The sequence below is a fragment of the Sprattus sprattus genome (genome assembly GCF_963457725.1).
Source record: "Sprattus sprattus genome assembly, chromosome: 5".
NCBI lineage: Eukaryota > Metazoa > Chordata > Actinopteri > Clupeiformes > Clupeidae > Sprattus > Sprattus sprattus.
The window spans coordinates 21,672,349-21,693,361 of record NC_137924.1 but is presented as its reverse complement, the minus strand read 5'-3'; the positions used below and the strand labels follow the sequence as shown (position 1 = coordinate 21,693,361).

Below are 21,013 nucleotides of genomic sequence, written 5' to 3'. Positions count from 1 at the left end.
AAAATAATATTAAAAGGGTTATACAAATTAAATCCCTTACCTCAGATTTTGCCTCTATACTGAAGGAGAAAACCGCCAGAAGAAACAGAGTGCTGCTAGACAACAGCATCGCGGCAGTGCGCGTGGGACACTGAGGTACTCTGCAGAATTTCCAAAACTGACCAACCGGTTGACCAAAACTTCTTCACTGCTTATAGTGATAACTATTTACCGGAGACTATTCTCCACGTTAGTCTGCATCTTTCCTCTGTCGACGATATGTGCTCTGTTCAAAGTAACTTCTTCAACTTGTTGCCACCACACCCACCCACCTACTTCCACTGCGACCACCCTCGTACCAGGTTCGAACACAAACCCATGAATGAAACCAACAGTTCCTCTTTTAACATTGTTGGGAGAAAGTTTCACCAACGATTTCTAGTTCAGAGATCAGTCAGTTTAACTTTTTAACTCATCAAGTAGGTCATAACGCGCAACTTTTGGAGTAACTGTTATCCTCGCGTGAGTGTCCGGAACCTTCTCGTGGATGCAGTATTCAGCTTGCAAGGCGCAGAGTTAAATCCACCTCGTAAGTTTATATGTCCTTCAGTTCATAAACTAATATTATCTGTTGTGGTGTTACCCCATATATGCATTAACTCAATACTTTTGTGGATACATATATTTGAAGTGTTATGTGCGGTTATGATGGTTGTAAGAAGGCTAGGCGATGGTAGTCTACTGGAGCGTACCTGTTAAGCTTTTGTGGAGAACTCGCTTTGAAGTTAATACGATAATGTTATGTTGTGCTCAGTGAATGGAAATGCCCAATAAAAGTTTGACAAATAAGTGAATGTTGTCCCTGACTAATGTTGCACTATAGTCACCAACAGGTGCGTTCCGACACTATAACTTAAGTAGCTCGTTCTCTGGTTTAACGCTGAGCTAGGCTTTACGTTAAAACTGTCGTACTTTGTCTTGTCAGCCAAACAAGAACTTTAACATGGATTTCTGTGCCGCCATACACTTGTCATAGCCGTTGTCGGCACTTATTGTATCTGTGCCTTATGTGGTTTAATGTGTCAGACAAACATGCAGTAGTGCCAAACCAAAACGGTTGAAAAAGGGATGAAATTTGAAGTACGAATGGAGGGGATGATGGTCCACCACCACATCGGGAAACAGAAACTTTTAAGGCAAGTTTATTAGTCTTGAACTAGTCTTGAATCAGTAAATATTTTCAAGGCCATGATGACAGAACTCCTCATTATTGTATTTTATTTTGCAGGTTGCTCATATTGTGCCTGACGTTCCTCATCTTAATATCTGAAACGAACGCAGTAAGTTGGCCTTTTCCATCTTGATGTGTGTGTATTTTGCTTCTGCAGAGCGACGTTGTCATAACTGGAAAGTTTATTAAAAAATCTTTGAAATTATATTCTCAAACGCAGCCTCTCAGCCCAGTAAACATGCGTTGGAAAATCGTGTGTGCAGTCAAGGAGGTGTGTCTTTGTGAAAGTGGGGGTGTAGCTTTACCGGGCCCAGCCCAAGGCAGGGTATTGATGGACCTCAGATTTTGAAGAGACACAATGACACTACTGATTCATAAACTGAATATTTTTGACATAAGTACATTTATATTCCTTTTTAATGCTTTCAACCACCAACCACAACTCTACAACCATCTCTACCCCTAAGCCTAACCAGTGACCGAGGTCATGACACATATGACAGGCGGGTTAAGCTCTGAGGTGTAGTGTCGTAAACCCTCATTGATTAGCCATGGCTATTTGCAGCTAATAGAATTGGGGCCCCTACAGCTGAGGGAAACCTGCTCAGATGTCCCAGATAGGTCTCCAGGCTAATGAGAAAAACATGCGGTGAAAGTAGAGACAAAGTTTGGTTGTAGTACTCTCACCGGGCGTCTGAGTATATGTGTGTGGGGGGGATAGGCTGAGACTTATACATATAGGGATATAACTTTCTTTGTGTCAATTACAGCTAAACGTTTTTCAGGTACCTTTGAATCACTTAATAGTCTTGTGATTATTGCCTTCATAGTTTGATAATAGATCATGCAGTTTGAGTTAACGAGGTAACACCGACACTATGTAGCTACATAGCAAAAAGCCATTGTGTCAACTCATCAACCGGGCTAGCTGTTCATTCCTATGTGCCTCAGTTTGCATTAGTTAACAATTATGTGTAGGTTTTTCTCCAAAAAAGGTAATGAAGAATCCATCCAGGAGTTAGCTTCTTTCTTATCGGAATGATCTGTACACCTGTAAATATGCCTCAGATCATAGTTAACTGTAACTCTGTTAAGACCATAGATTATTATGGTCCCATATCAGCATCAGTGTGTGTATGGTGAGGAAAGAATTACAGGCGACTCAGTCAGCTGGCTTGTTTTTACTTAAACAGCAGTGGTTTGACCCACATTTGGATCTAGAAGCATTAGGAACAAATATTCAGCCATCAGTTTCCAATTCAGAGAATTTTACTGGGTTTTGAATGAACTAGAAACTATTACAAAAAACCCAGGTTGTTGGTTACATTTAGTTTTTAGTTTTACCTTTTACCAACATTCCAATATTACCATTGAGAAGTAATCTTAATGAAAGAATGCCACCGGTGGACTGTTTCCAGTCAAGGCTTAAGAGAGGCCTTCCTTTCTTTCTTTCTTTCTTTCTCTTTCTTTCTTTTCATCCCTCCCTCCTGCCTTTCTTCCTTCAGCAGTCACATTTGTTTGGTGTACCTTGTTTTGTCTCCTCCAAGGCCCTCACACACGGAGGATCAGTTCTGCCCTTGAGCAATTAATATCATACTTTGGCTTTTCAAAGCTAAAGTGATTTGGCTGAGGAGAAGAAGAGGGCTCCTTGTCTTGGGCCTTATCTGATTTTGTGCTGCCCTGATGAAAAGCTTGTGACATGGCTGAAGAGCTCCTCTGTGCATTGTGCTGGGACAGACTCAGCAGTGATTTCAGGTCGCAGGAGAGGCTATTTTTAGTCAGGCACCGCTCTGGTCTACTGGGTGTGCTCTCAGCATGGGTGACTTCATAGGGACAGAAAAGGCTGCAGCCAGACGCAAAAAGACAGCAAGAAGATAATGCCAGGGTGAAAGTCAAAATCAAGCTGGCATGAAGGGAACACATTAAGCATTCAGATTGTACATCGTTTTTTTAATCGAAGATGGAAAGAAGGAAGGATATCCATAGAGGATGCGGCAGTCTGTGAGATAGTGGGAAATATTGACAGTGGTGACATTTGGTCTCACAGTCCTAAGAGATCCATAACTGTCTTCCATGTCTTGCCCCTGTTCCTCAGATATTTGCAGTGTCGTCAAAAAACTCCACTTGTGCCTTGGCCATTCCTTTTCCCAATAGGTCTCTGTGTGAAAAGATCAGAAGGTCAAAAGATGGCCCAAAATACCCCCAAACTGTACTGTACTCACAAAGGCTTGATTTAATGACCTCAGCATGCACCCATGATAGCGATCCCCCATGATGCTGTCCTACTGCTCTGTGCCAGGATCTCTGACGATCATTGCTTAATGGAATAATAAGGTCTTGTGTGGGCGAATTTGAAAGGTTGTGGGACTGCGATGCCCTAGTTTCTTTTTCTGTCCCATAAAACAGTTTGCATGTTGAAAGAACGAAGCGTTTTGTAAGAAAAAAAGAGAGGAAGGGACTTTGGGAGGGGGTAGTATCAACAGGAAACTGACCTTCGGTCACTTGAATTGCATTCTGCTGTTGTTTGTGTATGGGAGGGGGTGGATAGAGAGAGAGAGAGAGAGAGAGAGAGCACATTTCAAGATGTTCCTCTACAGCGCAGGACGGATTGGCAGCAGGCGCAGGCCTTTTGTGGGAAAGCACAGTAAGTGCTTCAGAGAAGAGGGTGGGCGTTGGCCTACGGGGGATGAAGGCTGGGGATCCTGGCATGAAAACACTGACATGTTTTTATATCATTATTCCCCCTCACCTGATAAAATATGATATACTGCTATTACCCTTTTATAGAGATTTTTTGGACTTTACATCCAAAACAGAAGGCGGTTTCAAAGGTAAGGGAAAAAGTACATGAACATAAAACTGTTCCCCCTCAAACAGGAAAGAAACGATTCCTGTCTTCACTGTACAAGTTATAACTACCTGCAACACACCTGTTAAAATGTTACCTCAAACACTGGCATCTGTATAGGTCATTGCTATCTGCATAGCTGAACGCATGCGATGGTAGCTGAAAGCCTCGTCTAGGGTCAGAGGGGTCGGGCTGCTCCTGGACCTCACCCAGGAGAGCCCTCTGTAAAATAATGGCATCAGAACAGGGAAACCCCCATTCAATGTGGCAGGAAGTTTATGTGTGTGTGTTTATGGGTGCGTGTGGATTACTTGGTATTGTCTTTGAGGGGAGGAAAGGGCGGAGGCTGAGGGATCAGGTGATCTCAGTTGCTGGGGTTGCACGTGAGGGAGCCCTCTCCCACACCCACCTGTGCTGGAGGAGTGAAGAGGAGGAAAGGCGGTGACCTATAAAGGAGAAGATGTCTGGCCATGATAAGAATAGGGACAGGAAAGTGGCCGCCACATCCCTTGCCAAAATAATCCCTCTGCGTGAAGAAAATAAAACGGATCTCGGAGGAACAATCAGTGGAAGGTTCCATTGGTCTTGATTTGAGGAAGGAGTTTGATGAGGTCAGGAACTGGAAATGTTCAAATGGTGGTCAGTGAGCCATGCTGTGCCATTCGTCACTAGAAGCAGTTATTCCTCTCAGTGAGGTGTGTGTGTATTTGGGTATGTGTGTAGCAAATGAGCTTGTGTGAATGGAATATGGGCACACACCAGTTTGGATATGGGCAGTGCAGTGCTAGTGAGGGGTATCCAAGAAAAACCTGCATCATGTCTGAAAAACATTAAGCCTGGGCCCTTGTGACCAGTTGGCTCTTTTAGTATATGAAGCTACAATCTTTGTGTGTGTGAACGAGAGGGCGAGAGAGAGAGAGAGAACACATGTTCATGGATTTGTGTATTGAATGACATTGCGGCCAAGACATGATTAAGGCACCTCTGTAGATAGATATATTTTCAGTTGCTCATTTTTAGTGCTACATCCTTATTTTTAGCCATTTAAAAATACACATACAATGTTTTGTCTATTAACAGGGATCTTCATATATTTTAAGCATATGAAGACATAGATGACGAGTTTAGGACAATGTTGACAGAGCTGGAGAAGATATCCACAGCTGTCTGGAAGCCTCAGGACATGCTCTGATAGCCAAACATAATTTAATCTTACTCTGAATTCACGAGTGACTCATACACGAACATAGCCTAAGTCATTGTGTCTATCTTCATCTAGGCTAGTTTCTGTAATGCACTCTGGCTGGTCCTTCTCATTGCAGCTCATAATCTGGCCTCCACTCTCAAAGATTTGAGACAGTTTTCTTCAACTTCCTGCACAGACTCATGGTGAACCTCTATCTGGGTCAGGCATAGTAAACGACACTACAGCGAATCGGAGCAGGGTCATCTTCAGAGTTATCCCACTTCTGGACATTTCTGGAATTTTTTGTGCCAAGGTTGAGAATCTCTGGTCTGATCCTCGTGAGAATTCGGGGGGAAACATGTGGTGAATGGATGGGAAAGACAGTGCACTGGCCCCATTTCCAGCTCATTGATCAGGAAGTCTGCAGTGGGCTACGGTGCCTCAGTCTGAGGTCAGGAAGATGAAAAGAGATTTGAGATCTGATGTGACTGAAGTGATAGAGTGTGGAAGAAGCATGATTCATTTTACACAATTGGCTTGTGGGTTCCAGCTACCTTGCGAGCAGCAACATGTCTTGCCGTGTGTGTGGTGTGTGTGTGTGTGTGTGTGTGTGTGTGCTTGTGTGTTTGTGTGTGTGTGTGTGTGTGTGTGTGTGCACGTGTGTGTGTGCGTGTGGGAATAGATGCATGCCTAACAATGGCAAGACATCCACCATATGTTGTGCAAAACACCTGTTTATTGTCACGAACAGATGCATAAACCAGACACATATTTTGCAACACAGGAACAGGACAGTTAGGTGAACTGTGTCATAGCTCCCTCTCAACCCCCTACTCCACCACCTCTTTGGAATGGCTTTGCTGATGAGTACACATAGCTGATTACCATAAAATGGAATGTTTGTGGGAAAAGGTTTACAATGATGCAATATCCTTTACAGTAATATAGCCTGATATACTATTGTGGGGAGTATTTACACCATTGCTGAACTTTCAGAAAGGCGAATTGTTAGTAAAAAAAATCATATTTTGTAAGGGGATAAAGGCACTGAATGTGCTCTGTAAACCACCACTGATAGTTGTACTATTTTGTTTTAGGAGAGTAAAGAATAATGCACAGTATTTTATTTCAGTTTCATTCTGGTCTACATGTAATTGTTTGGAGTTTGTCAGGTAAAATTTTAAGAATTTTATATGCAGAACCATTCAAGTGACATCCGTGTCCAGTAATCCATTGAGGCCTGAGAGACACATGAAAGGGTTTCCTGCCATTGCATTCAAGGATGTCTCTCCATTCTGCCCAATCGACCTCTGACCTTAACAGTAAACACATGGAATGCTGGTTATAATGTATTTTCATGCCTTGAAAGTCCTTGAGGAAGACTGCAGTAGGTGTGTAGTCTCTTGCATTACTGATACTATTATCAGTGACATGTCTCTGACGTCATTGCTCTACTAATTGACAATTCTTTAGTCGCTCAACATCAGGCATGAAGTCATGGCTTTGATAAGATTATCTAAATAGACACAGACCCTTGTTCTTCTTTGGTAAAGTGAGTTCAGATCCCTGTGCATTTGAGTCGAGGCACTACATCAGGTGGAGAGGCCCATGCATTTATATGTGGTCTTTGGATGGATATAGTTTTAGAAGCTTTCTCATGACTCGTTTTATCCTCATGTTATCCCCCAGCTTGTCAAACGGGACAGTATTTTCTCTGACACTGCATCTTGGACAGCAATGCTAAATCTTTCTGTAAAAGGAATTGTTTTTAATACTCATCAAAGAACATGAAAGGGCAGTCCATCTCTGTTCAGGTGTATCTCCATCTTTCCTTCCCTGTCTCAAACTAATTCTCTTTCATCCTTTGCCCTGCTGTGTTGTCCTACCTTCATCTTTACAAGTCCGTGTCTGCCACTGGAGTCTGAAGTTTTAATCCCCACAGGTATAACAGCGTTGAAAAGGCATGTGTTCAAACCATTATTTCTCTTCATGCCTTTGAGTGTACTTCAAGGGGACACTGGGGAATACCTGCAACCCCTAAGCTCTGAGAAGACCAGAGATGACGTTATCTCATCATCTCGTGAGTGCAGCCCGCCTTTGGCTGTGAATTTTCTCTTTTGACCTAGCTTAAATCCTAACCCAAAAGATTCCCCTCCTGATCACACCCAAGAGGAGAGAGGAAGCGAGGGGGAGAGAGGGAGAGAGAGAATGATGCATGTCTCCTCTCTGGGGGATGAGCCACTGGAATTTCAGGATTGTGCTTATGGAAATCCACTGGGTTTTTGACAGAGCAAGAAAAAAAAAACACTCTCATTCCCTCTTTCCTTTTATAGGCCGATCGGTGCTGTTGTCCCACCGACTGTTTTTATTTCCCTTTCCCTCTGTCGTCCCCCGAGTCCTTCTGCATCTTGTGAGAGGTTCTTAAGGAGAAGTGCTGGGTCACGGTCCTGGCAGCGGATGCTTTGCCCCTCTTTCCCCCGTCCTTTGACACGTGCGGCCCAGATCACGCTGGCCTCTCCGCTTGTTCCTTTGGTGACAGGAGACTGCGGCGGTGAGCTAAGGGGGAAAGATTGCTTCAGCTGTGTTTATGCGTCTCGTTCATACTCTATTTGGCATTAGGAGCTCTAATGGATGTCCACTGTGTGTGTGTGTGTGTGTGTGTGTGTGAGTGTGTGTGTGTGTGTGTGTGTGTGTGTGTGTGTGTGTGTGTGTGTGTGTGTGTGTGTGTGTGTGTGTGTGTGTGTGTGTGTTTGTGTGTGCTTGCAGGTGTCTTGCAGCATTCAGGGGGCTGTTGGATCATTTGTTTGTCTCCATGTGAACGGAGTGTGAGACATTTCGGTTTGGACGGTTAGCCGGACAGCCAGATGCAGACTCCCACATGTGTGAATCACGCCAGACCTCTTTGTTATTTTGATATTTTATCACTTTCTTAACCAAGGTTGGCAGCTCAGCATCTTACATCTTTGATGTGAAGGATATGTCTGAGGGGAATAGCTCTCTAAGATATGATTTCTCTTTCAAGCTGCTCACTTGTAAGGGTGTGTGTAGTGTGACAACGACCACAGTCATTTATCTTGATATGAGAGTAGGCTATCAAAATCACTCTCTCTTCAGACTGGAAAACTACAAACATGTATATCTTCCAACTTCTTAAGTAATGTACATTGACCATTGCAGTGTGTTATAGAGTCTCCAAGGTTGAGCATATTGAACAACACGTTTGGGCAAGCCAAAAACTCTGCAAGGTGAGGAAAGGCTGCAAAACCAAAGAGTGGGAGAGACCCTCCCTTTTGAAGAAGGTGGCCCCCTCTAATATCCCCACACTCATTTAAGCCCTGTCAAGAGCAGGAAGTGCTGATTAGAGGCAGAGGCCCCTGGGAAATGAAGTGAAGTTTTTCTTTACCTAGAGCTGCTTTTTGTGAGGAAAGGTCCAGCTGTGCGAGACTTCACTGAGGTTTCAGGCCAGAAACCAGATCTGTGTTGATACAGGAACACAGCCAGAGTGACATGCTGGGAGAGTATGTATGCTTTCTGCAGTCTCTCTCTCTCTCTCTCTCTCTCTCTCTCTCTCTCTCCTTCTCTCTCTCTCTGTCTGTCTTTCCTTCAGGGCTAGGACTTTTCTCATGCTCTGAGCTAAGGGGGTGGGGGAGTGGGGTGGTAGGGTAACTTTCCAGGGACTTCCCATTGGGAGATGAGAGTGGAAATAGGCACTTCCTGAACATAGACCTACAGCTGCTCACATGTTGAAGCAGAGGAGATGTTTTGAGTCTTGTCCCTGTAATGGATTTAAGTCATTTTAATTTACCTTTTTGCAACAGCACCCACAGTACATTTGGATTCAGGTTGAATCTTGTGAATGATGATCAACATTGTAAACACCTCACCTGTTTTACTCATGAACACGCACACATACAAGAAGAAAAATGCAGACACGTAAACAAACTCATATAAAGAATCACATAATATTCTGTATGAAAATCAATAAAGGTAGATGGTGCACAAGCAGGTGCTTGCACTGTTACAGCTTGAGTTTTGTGCTGGCTGTGGCAGCTCAAGGCTCCTTAGTGCTGGAACTTCCTTGTTTCCGCGGAGATATCCATTCCCAAGGAGGCCTAACAGGAAATGAAACGTGATGGGGCAGGAAACTGAGCCTGTGGAACAGGAGCAATTGTGAAGACAGATGGTTAAAACTGCAAGAACTAAATCAAAATGGCTGTTCTTAGATGTTGACTGATAAGATATCTCATGCTTTGCCTTATCTTTTTAATAGAGTAGTTTAATAGGAGACAAAGATTTTTCTTTTGTAAGCTGCCACAACAATTGTCTGAGCCAAGAAAAATAATATTATGTTTCTTCACATGTTTTGTCTAACTGTTTTTGAACGGATAACAGTGCATTGGATGTGAGATTGTGATTGTACATGTGTTTATGTGTTAGCATCTGGTAATTGTTTTGTTGCTTTTGTGTGCTCAGAGACTGAGAATGTGGAGCCTCTGTAACGAAGCTCAACTCCATTCCTCTCGTCCATTCTGCTAAGCCCTTTCTAACTGCTATGGGAACTGTGGAGGTCATTTAAAAACTGAGTTAAGAAAAGGACTTGATCAACAAAGGTGTCAAAATTTCAGATCAGCTTCCTTTGTGGATTCAACGTTTGACCCTCCCATGTAGAACAAGAAGGTATTCCCACTGTCCTACTTAGACACACGGACTTGCTTGGGGACCAAGTATACAATGGAAAAAAATCAGAATTACTCATTTATATTCACTATTGGGAATAAGTAGTTAAACATACCCACACATATGCCCAAATTCAAACCCACTCACAGGCCACACGAACCCCCCATTGTTGTATGGCTGTTTAAGCCCTTCACCCATTTTCACATAGGGGTCTTTCAGCTATGTGATGCCGTGTCATGCAACCCTCAAACAGATTCCATTCATGGTCTTGCTCTTATTGTGTCTTTGCTCATAGAGGATGCTGGTAGTGTCACTCCAATTGCTGTCATCATTCATGATAAGGGTAGATTCCAGATTACAATCTTAGAGATGAGGTCTTTGAAAGAATGGTGCAGGAGTTGTATGGCTTGTGATCTACAGAATGGTATGACTGTGTGTGAGTGATATGTGTCTGCACATGTGTGTGTGTACACATCTTTACCTTTACACGATAGGCAGAAGGCCAATTTGCCAGACACAACACACAAGTCAAGGTCATCTTTCTGTAGTCTTTCTTATATGGGGTATAACAAAAAGAACAATAAAAGGAACATACAGAGTGAATGCATCAACACCACTCCTCAAAATCAGTGCTGCCCTTGTAGACAGAACAAAGGTCTGTTTTCAGGTCCTTTATCAATGGTTATTGTCTTTGTGTTGGATACAGTTGGGTACCATGGAACACCTATAAGTAATGCCCCATTCTTTGGTCGATCTTAGTTTGTGAACGTGAGGCCCGCTGTGCAAATCCCACACATACATGCCTGGGATAGCTGTTGGCTGCTGCAGGGCGCGACCTCCACCCACACAGGGGAACCCCAAAGAGAGAGGCCCCCGACGCAAGATTAATGACCTGTTAATGAAGACTCTCCCAGTTACTTTTACTCTCTCTACCTCTCACTTTTTTCTCCTTATTCCTCTCTCTCTCTCTCTCTCTCTCTCTCTCTCTCTCTCTCTCTCTCTCTCTCACTGTCTCTTCTGCCTTGTTCTCACTCTATCTGTTTATCTCATTACCTCTTTTCAGTCTCTCTTGCTCACTCACCCTCTTTCTATCATGTACACATGCAGCCACATACCTCCCGGCATTGTATATCAGTGTAAAAAAGTACCCAACATGGTTGTTACATAGACACAGCTGTACACTCATGCTCGTTAGGTGGAGGATGGGAGTGCGTTGGTATGAGGTGTCATCCTGTGAGAGGATCAAGCGCAACTGGTTTCACACCCAGCAGCAGATGGAACATATCCAGTCCTCGTCAGGCATGAAAGTCAGAGTTAATGCTTTTGCTCCTCTGCCTCCCAAGTCCACCCACTTACTCTTCCTCTCCTCCCGAGTCCACCCACTTACTCTTCCTCTCCTCCCGAGTCCACCCACTTACTCTTCCTCTCCTCCCAAGTCCACACACTTACTCTTCCTCTCCTCCCAAGTCCACCCACTTACTCTTCCTCTCCTCCCAAGTCCACACACTTACTCTTCCTCTCCTCCCAAGTCCACACACTTACTCTTCCTCTCCTCCCGATAATGACGCATTCATGAGGCCTCACCTCCCCCTCATCTACTGTAACGCGCATGTGTATGGATGCAGCTCAGCACATTATTAATTAATATAACACAACAGGTGACATCACTTCATTTCATTATAGTCCCCTGTAACTGCTTGGGTAAAATATTTCCTTTTGTGGTGGGTTGTGGTTGAGGGTTGTGGAGGAAGATGTATAGGCAATCTTTAACTTAAGTTTTGAATCATTAAGGCAGACGACATTCTCCCCAGGATCTGTGGTCAGCTGCTTTGTAACAGTTAACCAGAATGGGTTAGTAAAAAATGCCTTTGTCAAAAGGAAGGTTAAAGGAAAGCTTCCCCGTCAGCAGAGGGAGACTATTATGGCCTGAATGATTTTATTTCTTTGTTTTGTTTTTCTGAGTTTGGGGCACATTCAACCTTCAGACCTCAAGCTGTGAGACAAAGCTTGACCACATTATGAGAACAAGCCGTATCTGGCTCCACAAACAGCAGTAAGCCACCAAGGTCACATAACCTCCACTGGCGTGGGTCATCTTCCGTGGCCTGAGATTGTAGTGAGATTGGGGTCAGGAGGGGTGAGGGTAAACATCTAAGTCCACAGAGTGTGATCGCCACACATGATACCTCTGGCCACCGATGTGCCAGCATCACCAGTCAACCTGAGCAGCCCTTTAGTTTTTCTAGCGAAGATCCTATTTCCCTTTCATCTTCAGGCCAAAGGTGCCATAAAGCGTGGAGCAGAGTTGACAAACTGCCATGTTTCTGTTGAAAGTCGACCTGATGGCGGATGCGCTGAGGTGGCCGGTCGGCCCCAAGGGACATCAAACACGGTTCCCTGGTGGCTGCTGTCAATGTTAGAGTGCTGGTGGGAGTGAAAGGGACCCTGGGAACACAGCAGGTAGTGAGGAAGAACCGATGTTTGTGTTTGATATCACTGTTTCATGCATTTAAACTGAGTAGCGTCTCTGTCGGTGTCGCTTTTCACACCTCATGAGTGATGTGCAGCAAGCCTTGTTGTTTCTGTCTGAAACTCGGATATCTTAAAAGGCGAGGAGTCAAGGATAGTATGTGCACTGAAAAGTGTTTACCAGATGAACAAATAGGTTACATGAAGAGAAACTCATATGAAGTTTCTTTTTCCAGTAAGTGTTCAGGCTTCAGATGCCTTAGGGTAATGCTTTCAGTAGTGTTTCACTATCCTTCTTGGCTCAGGCTTGTACACAAGCTACATTTTCTTACCAAGAAGAATTCTCTGCCTTTACAAATGACAGGCAGGCTCTGACAGGGACCTCTCCTGGGAGGTAATACACTCCCAAAGCACTGACCACCGTGGTATGGAGCGCACGGTATCAGGAACCTTCAGCTGATAGGGGCCTTTTCCACCCCATAATGAAATTGCATCTGTCATCTACCATTGATAGGAGGCCTTCCAGCCATTTCCTAAGTCACATTCCTTACATTTATATTTCCCCTAAAAGTAAATGGCGGCAGAGTTATGATCTGTGAGGAAAATTCAATTCCAGAGAGTGGTTGGGAGTTTCTTTGGGTGTGCAGAAACTGCCTGGATTTCCCAATGGGCTACAGCTGACCCTCTCTGAGGGTGGTGCTTGATGCTGAGGTCAATATTAGGAGACAGTTGGGAGGCAGTCTTGCCAAACTGTAACAAGTTTACACATAAGGACCTTTAACATGTATCCTGACTCATAAAAATCGTGACGCAGTTTGCTCTTTCCCATGAGGGTTGTATTAACCCCTCAGCATACTTATTCCTGAAAAACCCCATTACTGGATTCCTTAGAATTTGTCCATGTTGCAATGTGTACTACAACTGTTGAAATCCCTCAATACTTTCTCATGTTCAATTCTGATCAAAGACCAGCTTTCCCAGACCATCTGCTCCGGGAAAAAAATGTGGGAACTGACCTCAAACCAGCATTTAAAGGTATAATTTGTCTGTTGGACCCGTTCCACTTGCGGCTACAGGCTGCTACTTTGTGCTTCTGGCTCCCATTGCTCTGTGGCACCAAACATCTGTTCCATTCCATACTGTAGCAATCCTCAAGTTATTCCCTCCAAAATATGGAGGGGGGGGGGACGCTGGAATACGGGTTGTTCTCCTCCAGGCTTTGGCTTGTTCCAGAAGTGTAGGACTTTCAGGGCCTCTAAAGACAGAGCCCAGCCAGACACCTGTTGGCTTGTTTCAGCTGAACAGACCAGAAAATTCAGCCACAGTTGTTTTGGCTATGTGGTTAACCACAAAATGCTTGAGCTTGAGTCATATCCCCAGTGGGTTGTGACTCACGCAAGGAGCTGACCACAGGAGCACACACTGAGGTCTTATGCTCAGGGAAGTTTTTCAGTTCCTAACAACCTCTTGTACAATTATGACCTTCGGTAAGTAATGGAGTTGTACCCACCAACCCACTTATCGTCATCCCAAATCTCGCAACATCCAGGGCCAGGTTTCCCAAAAGCATCATAAGTAGTTTTTAGAAATCCCTCTTATGAATCACTTTACAATTTCAGAGTCTATTTCCTAAAAGCTACGTAGTTTGACGTAGACAATGTTTATTCATAGGTTAGACATGCAGATGGTAAAGTTTATTCGCAATTACCATGTAGGTCTCATTAAGTTCAAAAGGCAGCAGTGATGTCACCTAATATCGCCAAATTAGGGGATATTTCAACACTGTTTACATGGAAAGCCTCTGTTAAGTACTTCTTAAGAGTAGAGTGCGCGGTTGGCATTACGTGCTTGTTTGGGAAATGCAAAAAAATGAACACTTGTAGCCTCTAAGACTTTATAGTTATCAGGAAACCAGACCGTACACATAATATGTACTGTAGGAAGATATGACAAATGACAGAACTGACCACCCAGTAAAATCAGTTTGGATTTAGTTCTAACTGATATCAGAATGAAAGACCAGCCATGTGCTATTGGAGCCATCAGTGCTTTCATCAGCACACTTCATAACTTGGATTTACTTCTTTGGCTGGAAGTAACAACTAGACACATTGGACCGTTATAGTGAGGAGAGAGGACCTCTGGTTGACCTTGTAGAAACTATTATCCAAACTGATCTACAGCACTAGTAATGTATATATATTATTAGTTAGTGTTATCTCTACCTGCTGATCTATATAGAAAACCTCGCAACCACCCGTTTTCATCAAGCATTGCATCGTATTAGATTCATTGATCAATTGCTGTAAGTCGAGATCTAGCCTGTAGTTCACTTATTATGAATCGAGTGAAGAAAACACCTTTGATGAGCAACTGATGATAGACCGCAGGTTCAGTTGATCCTCTCCACTTTCGTGTTTAGTCTGCCATAAGGCATCACAAAGCACAATCAGTCAGTCCTTTCTTTTCAGGCAGCTTCTTGCAGTCTCCAGTAAAGCATGTCTGTAAAGGGAGAAATAATGCTATCAGTGTGTCAGTGTTATCAGCGCCCAGCGACAGTGGCTGGCTTTGGGGCTGACTGAGATGGATTTGGTACTCATGAAACACAGGCACAGAGAGCGCAAGGGCGCCAGTCCTTATGGGATGAGAGGGGAGTTGGCCACAGATGACTGATCGTATTGCGTGTTTGTCTTTAGCAATGACATCAATCTGGCTAACACCAGCTCTCAACAGACAGTGATCGCAGAGCCCACCAAGGAGGATAACATCCAAATGGCAAATATCCAAAACATATAAAAAGCTTTGTAGTGCAATCACATTATGGCTTCCTTTGAAATTAGGCCTGTTTCAAACATAGACAGAGTGTGTTATTAACATTCTTCAAGCCAAAAATGATATACTTATGCTTAATTGTTGACATCTAATCATTGAATGATGTCAAGAGAAATATTTCACAAATTGTGCAAGACACACATCTTTTCCTCTCATCAAGCTGTAGAGATGGAGACTTAATTACAGAGGCACTGTAATCCTTCTGCAATCTACATTCTCAAGGGATTACGTCTCACTCACACCTATAATGTCACTACTCTGGTACATGTAGATATAAAATCATCTGTAGCTCTCTCTTTGAATGTTACCTACTGCAGAAGTGCGTGAAGCCAGTGCAGTAAAGGATGGCACATGCCAACCATTATCAATTTCCAAGAGATACCCTTTGAAAGATTTGCATAGAGATAGTACAGACTTTTATCCATACAGGTTAATTACCAGTAATTGTAAAACATGTTATGCCCAAGAAGCACATCTTTGTATGTATCATTTGCAGTAGGCTCTTTTTAATGAATTCCAATCCAGCTACGTATATACTTATGTATCAACTTATCTACTTTAGCTTATCAACTTTAGCTAATTGAGCTAAATACACATCATTATCAGCATCACTTGAAACCCAAGTTAAAAAGTTGATAGTTGAAAATAATGTTTTCTAATGGTTCAAAAAAAAAAGGCTCAAGTAAAACATGCCGGCTGTTGTTTAACAGTTTTTACGTCTGCATACATGTGTAGGTGATGGAGTTATTGGTCGATGTCATGCTCCATGTGCTAACAGGGTGTATTTGTTACAGTCTTGTAACATTTGTTTGGGAAAACATTGGCAGACTGTTGCTCACTCTCTTCAAAGGGTCTTTGTGTTTATTGTTGTGGTCAACTGTGTCTGGGCCGCTTTGGAGTCCGGAGCAACTGAAACAGCATGCGCGTCGATAGCGGTTAGCTTTTCGTTAGGGCTACTTCTAATGTTTGTGGACCTCTGCGTTCAAGTGCTCGATGTAACAAAGCTTCTCTCATTACTTTTTCTCCTGCCTGTGTTTACAAAGGCCTTGCTATGGTCCAGTCATGCGTTTAACAGGTTTCACAGACAACGTGAGTGAAAGACCGCTCGACATTCCATTGAGTGGTCCTATTCACTGCTTGCCCCGCACAGTGGTGAGAGTTTTTACGATGTGTCTTAGCAAAGGAGAGAGATGCGTAGATCCCCAAAGAATGTTAGGATGTAAGGGCGTATTTGTATATGAGTAAGTATATGCGTTGTTCTGTGAATGGAACCCTTAGCTTGTATTTGTTCAGCTTGAGTGTACGTCAGGCTCTCTTGTGTCCTGCAAAGCAATGAATTAGTGGGAACCTCAATCCTCTCCACATAAGTCATCACAGAGATTGACAGAGTTGTGGATGACGGGGCTAAAGGTGTAACATAAAACCTCAGCTGTGATGTATCAATATGTCTTCTGACGAATCTCCTTCCAAAACACAAAAGCTGAAGCAAAAATAAGTTTGAATTCACTACTTTGTTATTCAACAATATCTTACCCCCGCAACGGTAACCTTGTTAAGCCCTTCCACCCTGACACTAATTTACACGCACACATACTCAGAGGTGATCTAATCTATTTTTTTGTAGTTTGCCTGTCTTCATCCCTCCCCTCCTTTTTTTATTCAATATTGAAGTTACTAAAAGGATTTGCAGAAGGAACTAGAACAGAGCGTCTGATTGTGTGGGAATTTCTGATCATTGCAATTTACAAAATCACCCACTTGTCCACCAAGCAATGAAATAACTAGCCCAAGACTTGGAATCTGTTTGTTCCAGGTGGCCGAGCAAACGATTTGTCCACCCCTGCATAGAAGGAAGTTTCGGTGAAATCTGATGAAGGCTTAGTCTTTGGACTTCAGCAAACTCACGAGACGGGGTGTAACACAAAAACACACTTCCCACCTGAAAGGACCATCAGCTATCGGTAGATTAATCAGACTTGGCATTTATGTTACACATTGTTGGATCCCTTTCTTATTTTAGGGCTGGCATTATGCCTTAGGCCTCTCGTTATCAGCCCAGACAATACAGAGGTGTCCCACCTGGAAAATAGCTATTCATTATTCATGCTCCTAATTGCTTAAACGTGCAGTTTAAAATGATAGAATTTGGCTTTTTGCCTGTTGGCCTGTCTTTCCTCCATTTGTCCTCTGCAGTGATTCTTTCCATTGGCTGAACAATGGGGCTCATGTTCATGTTCTCGTGCGAGAGCGTTTGCATGTCAGTGCCATGTTCTCCATATATAGCCCCATGGTGAGCGTTTGGAGTAGCTTAGAGTGGGACCACTGAATCATGTGAATGGAAATGGAGCCGTGCACATTCCTCCAAATGGGAAAAAGGATGAGAAGACGTCTTTTTGTCTGACAGATACGGGATTGTGAAAAGATTGTGTCGCCAGCATAAAAAGACGCCTTTGTGGAGACTGCCTTTTTGGGGGCTCAATGTGTTCTTTGTGTGTGCTGAGCCGAGTATCTTGAGCGAGCGTGTGTTGGTGGGGGGGTTGATGCTGGTGGTGGTGGGGAGAAGAAAAGAGGAAGAATTCTTCTGATTCTTCCCCCCATCTACTTGATTGCATCTCAGGCTGGAAATCCTCCACTTGTTCAGTCAGCGTGTCCCCTTCGCCTGGAGACAACATGGGGACCTTGTCTCCGGCATGGCTCTGAGCTGAATAAGCAGTCTCTGGAATCAGTGCGTAGGTGTGCGCTTTGGGGTCTGTTGCGCGTCATTGACTTTCAGTCTTGAGAGCCTCCAACAGAATAACACTCGGAAAAGTTATCTATTCACAGAGGCCTTTAGGACTGTCAGGGGGTTGCATCGAATGGCTAACATTTCATATTCATGTATTCACATGTTGACCTTACTTGCTGGAAAAACCATTATGACTGAACATGTGCATTTCTGAGTAGCTCTGTCCAAAGGCCTTTTATAGCAATGCATAAGGACTGCAGGCGTGTCACCTCTGACATCACACATCATGTCAGCATTTTTTAAATCTGCTCTGTCATTTCCAGGTGCTGAGTGTTGTCAAGATCATTAGGGTTTTGTGATATTCTTTGCAGACATTATCAGGGGACATAAAAATGCAGAAGCTGTAGAGGGAATGTATTATTGCGTGCATTTGTCAGTAGTCCAGCTCAGAAGACTCAGAATTTCACATTGATATCATGTCCTTTCTTTAGTGTATTTTTTTGTGTATTTGCACCACCACCACCATGCTCAGTCAGTGTTTTAGTTTCATCATTGGATGTGTAAGTGGTCACAAACTCTAAGTAGTTCTGTTACTGTGCCCAATGCATATAGTACCAACCATGCCTCTCAATATTCTGTCATGTATAATGCGTTTATTAAATGTAACCTAGTCAGGCTTCCTAGAAATGAAAAGTACATCGTTTTTTGAAGAAATGTCTTGACACTATCTAAGGTTAATGATGACACAGGTGTTCTAGCTCAGGCATAATCCTGGAACAGTTGAAATGTTAGAAAGATCAGGTTGTTTTAGGAATGTTGATGGTACAAGAGAAATGTTCAGTGCAAGCCTCCTTCAAGTCTCTAGTCAAATTAAGTTGACCTAGCTTCAATTTGTCTTACTTTCCTCTCAGGGTGTTAAGAAGTACAACGAAGGTTGCGGAGGAAGAGACTGCAGCAGTGGAGGCTGCAAATGCTACCCGGAGAAAGGATCCAGGGTAAGTGTCTGCATTCTCAATCCCTTCAATCCTCCATCCTTCATCTCCGTGACTCCCACCATTAAGGCATTAGCGTATCCATCAAGAGAAAGTTATCATCACAGCAGCAAAACAATGCAGCAGACAGAACAATCCAGACATCCGAGCCTTTTTAAAGCCACCCACACCTGTTCACTCAAGTTTCCATGTTTTTGTCTATTGCATTTGTCATCTCTTAAGGACTTCATGATAAATCACCATTAGTAAAGGTTTGAGGAGAGGGGAGAGGTATTTTTGAATACCAGAGCCAATGTTATGAAAATAAGCCCAGAGGAGTAGACTAAACATCAGGGCCTCTTAATGAGATAAAGGTTGCCAAGGGAAGAGACAACCTCTGTGAGCCAACCAGTGTGCGTGGAGTACCTCCACGGTTATATCCCTTTTTAAGAGATCTCTGTTTCCACAAAGTCCATCTGGTCTAGCTCCATTGACTAGGGTGTCAAATGTTAGCTAGGTGCTTCGTAATATTTCACATTTGTGCAGACACAATTGTGGTGAAAATTACTTATTTTCTTTTCATATTTCTGTGACAATTTGGTTTTTAATTTGTTTTGATCTGATCTCGTCAAAGAAATTAGACTTTGTATAATTTGTTGTAAAATGCGCTCTAGGTACAGGTGTCAGGTTGAACAGGATCATCCCAATAACATACTCTAGGGACATTTAACATAGAATTTAACATACATTGCACGAATGCCAGGGGAGTTACCAAGGCAGCCATGTCCAACATATTTGTAGTGTCCATGATTGCAACTCTGACAGGAAATCCCTTAAGAGGGAGTGGGAGTTGAAGAGGAAGCACATTCCTGAGGATGTGATTGGGCCTCAATGGCCTGGGTCAACTTGTCAGCTGTCTTTTTGTCTCTTACTGTACCGGAAAAGGGGAAAGGGGGCCTTGATTGTCTTAAAATGAGATAGCGTCGAGTGCCAAGGCTGCTGAGGGGCCACGGACCTGACTGGCACTTTGGCACATTTCCTCCCCTCATCATTTGTTTTAAATCAACAACAAAAAAGGGGCAAAGGGTGAAAAACAACTCCTCAGTCATCAGACACCACGCCCATTTCACCACTGTGCATGGATCTGTATGGCATGAAGTGCTAAACATTTGTTGTTCTTAGATCAGTTTTGTTCAGACTGTGCTGATAGCCAGCCACTGGGGAAAGTCAAGGTTGGAAATGTAAAAAAAAAGTCACAAAGCTATATATATCAGGAACATTGGGTTCCATAGTTTGATGTATTTTGTGCACCAGGACCTGCCCGTAGTAGTAGTAACCTGTAGTAGGCTCACGGCTTCCCTCATTAATGGATAGGGCATAAGGATGGAGATTAGATCAAGTCTAAAAACCTAGAGTGTTTTTCAGGTCTCCTAACCACTGCCACAGATGTGCAATGAGAAGCTTGACAGAAAGGGAAGAATGGTTTAGTTGTCTGTGAACAACCAGTAATGACAAAGCAGAGATTTAGCATCAACATATTTCACCCACTCACCAGCAGCAAGTCTTTCACCATGCTGCAACCTCTTGGCTTTTTCATCACTCGTATTCATTCATTATTCCCATCATGTCGCAACAGTCCCAGAGAACTCTTACCCAATCAGTCTGTGCTGGGAAGCTCCATGTGCTCCTCATAGTTGGATGTTATCATCCCCAGTCCTCTGAGGGCTAAATTTGATGCAGCTGTTTTGTTTCTATCACATCTGCTCCTTTAGCAGCCATTGGTCGAGCTGTAAGAATCAACAGCTTACCCAAGAGCCAGTGTCAGTCATATAGTAATCTGTTTATTGCATTTTGACACAGATTAACTGTACACTTAAAGGGGTGTTGTAAAACCTCAGAGACCTTGGTCAATTCATCAATTTGACACTTGATTGTATAATGTCTTTCAGTATATTCAAATAATGGGTTTCTCAACCATGGCCAAAAAAGTGTGTCCTCGATGTCACAATTTCAGGCTTCGAGGGCCAGACCATGATAATATTCCCATTATTTTCAAAAGGGCTGACAGTATTTCTCCATCTAAGCTGCTAGCAAT

The 21,013-nt window shown here is 43.3% G+C and overlaps 2 protein-coding genes across 3 annotated transcripts in view; one reads left to right on the top strand and one right to left on the bottom strand.

Moving 5' to 3' along the window:
- The window catches only part of col4a1 (collagen, type IV, alpha 1), a 49,468-nt gene extending 49,210 nt beyond the window's left edge, over positions 1-258 (bottom strand). The window contains exon 1 of the mRNA XM_080838888.1: positions 41-258. Within this exon, the coding sequence (XP_080695014.1) occupies positions 41-109 (69 nt within the window). The 5' untranslated portion in view covers positions 110-258. The remainder of the gene's footprint in view (positions 1-40) is intronic.
- A 122-nt stretch (positions 259-380) lies between these two features.
- col4a2 (collagen, type IV, alpha 2) overlaps positions 381-21,013 on the top strand; it is a 62,426-nt gene continuing 41,793 nt past the window's right edge. For both annotated transcript variants that reach the window (XM_080838887.1, XM_080838886.1), the window contains exons 1-4: positions 381-568; positions 1,066-1,175; positions 1,268-1,319; positions 18,859-18,942. In XM_080838887.1, coding sequence (XP_080695013.1) covers positions 1,108-1,175; positions 1,268-1,319; positions 18,859-18,942 — 204 coding nt within the window. In that variant the 5' untranslated portion in view covers positions 381-568; positions 1,066-1,107. The remainder of the gene's footprint in view (positions 569-1,065; positions 1,176-1,267; positions 1,320-18,858; positions 18,943-21,013) is intronic.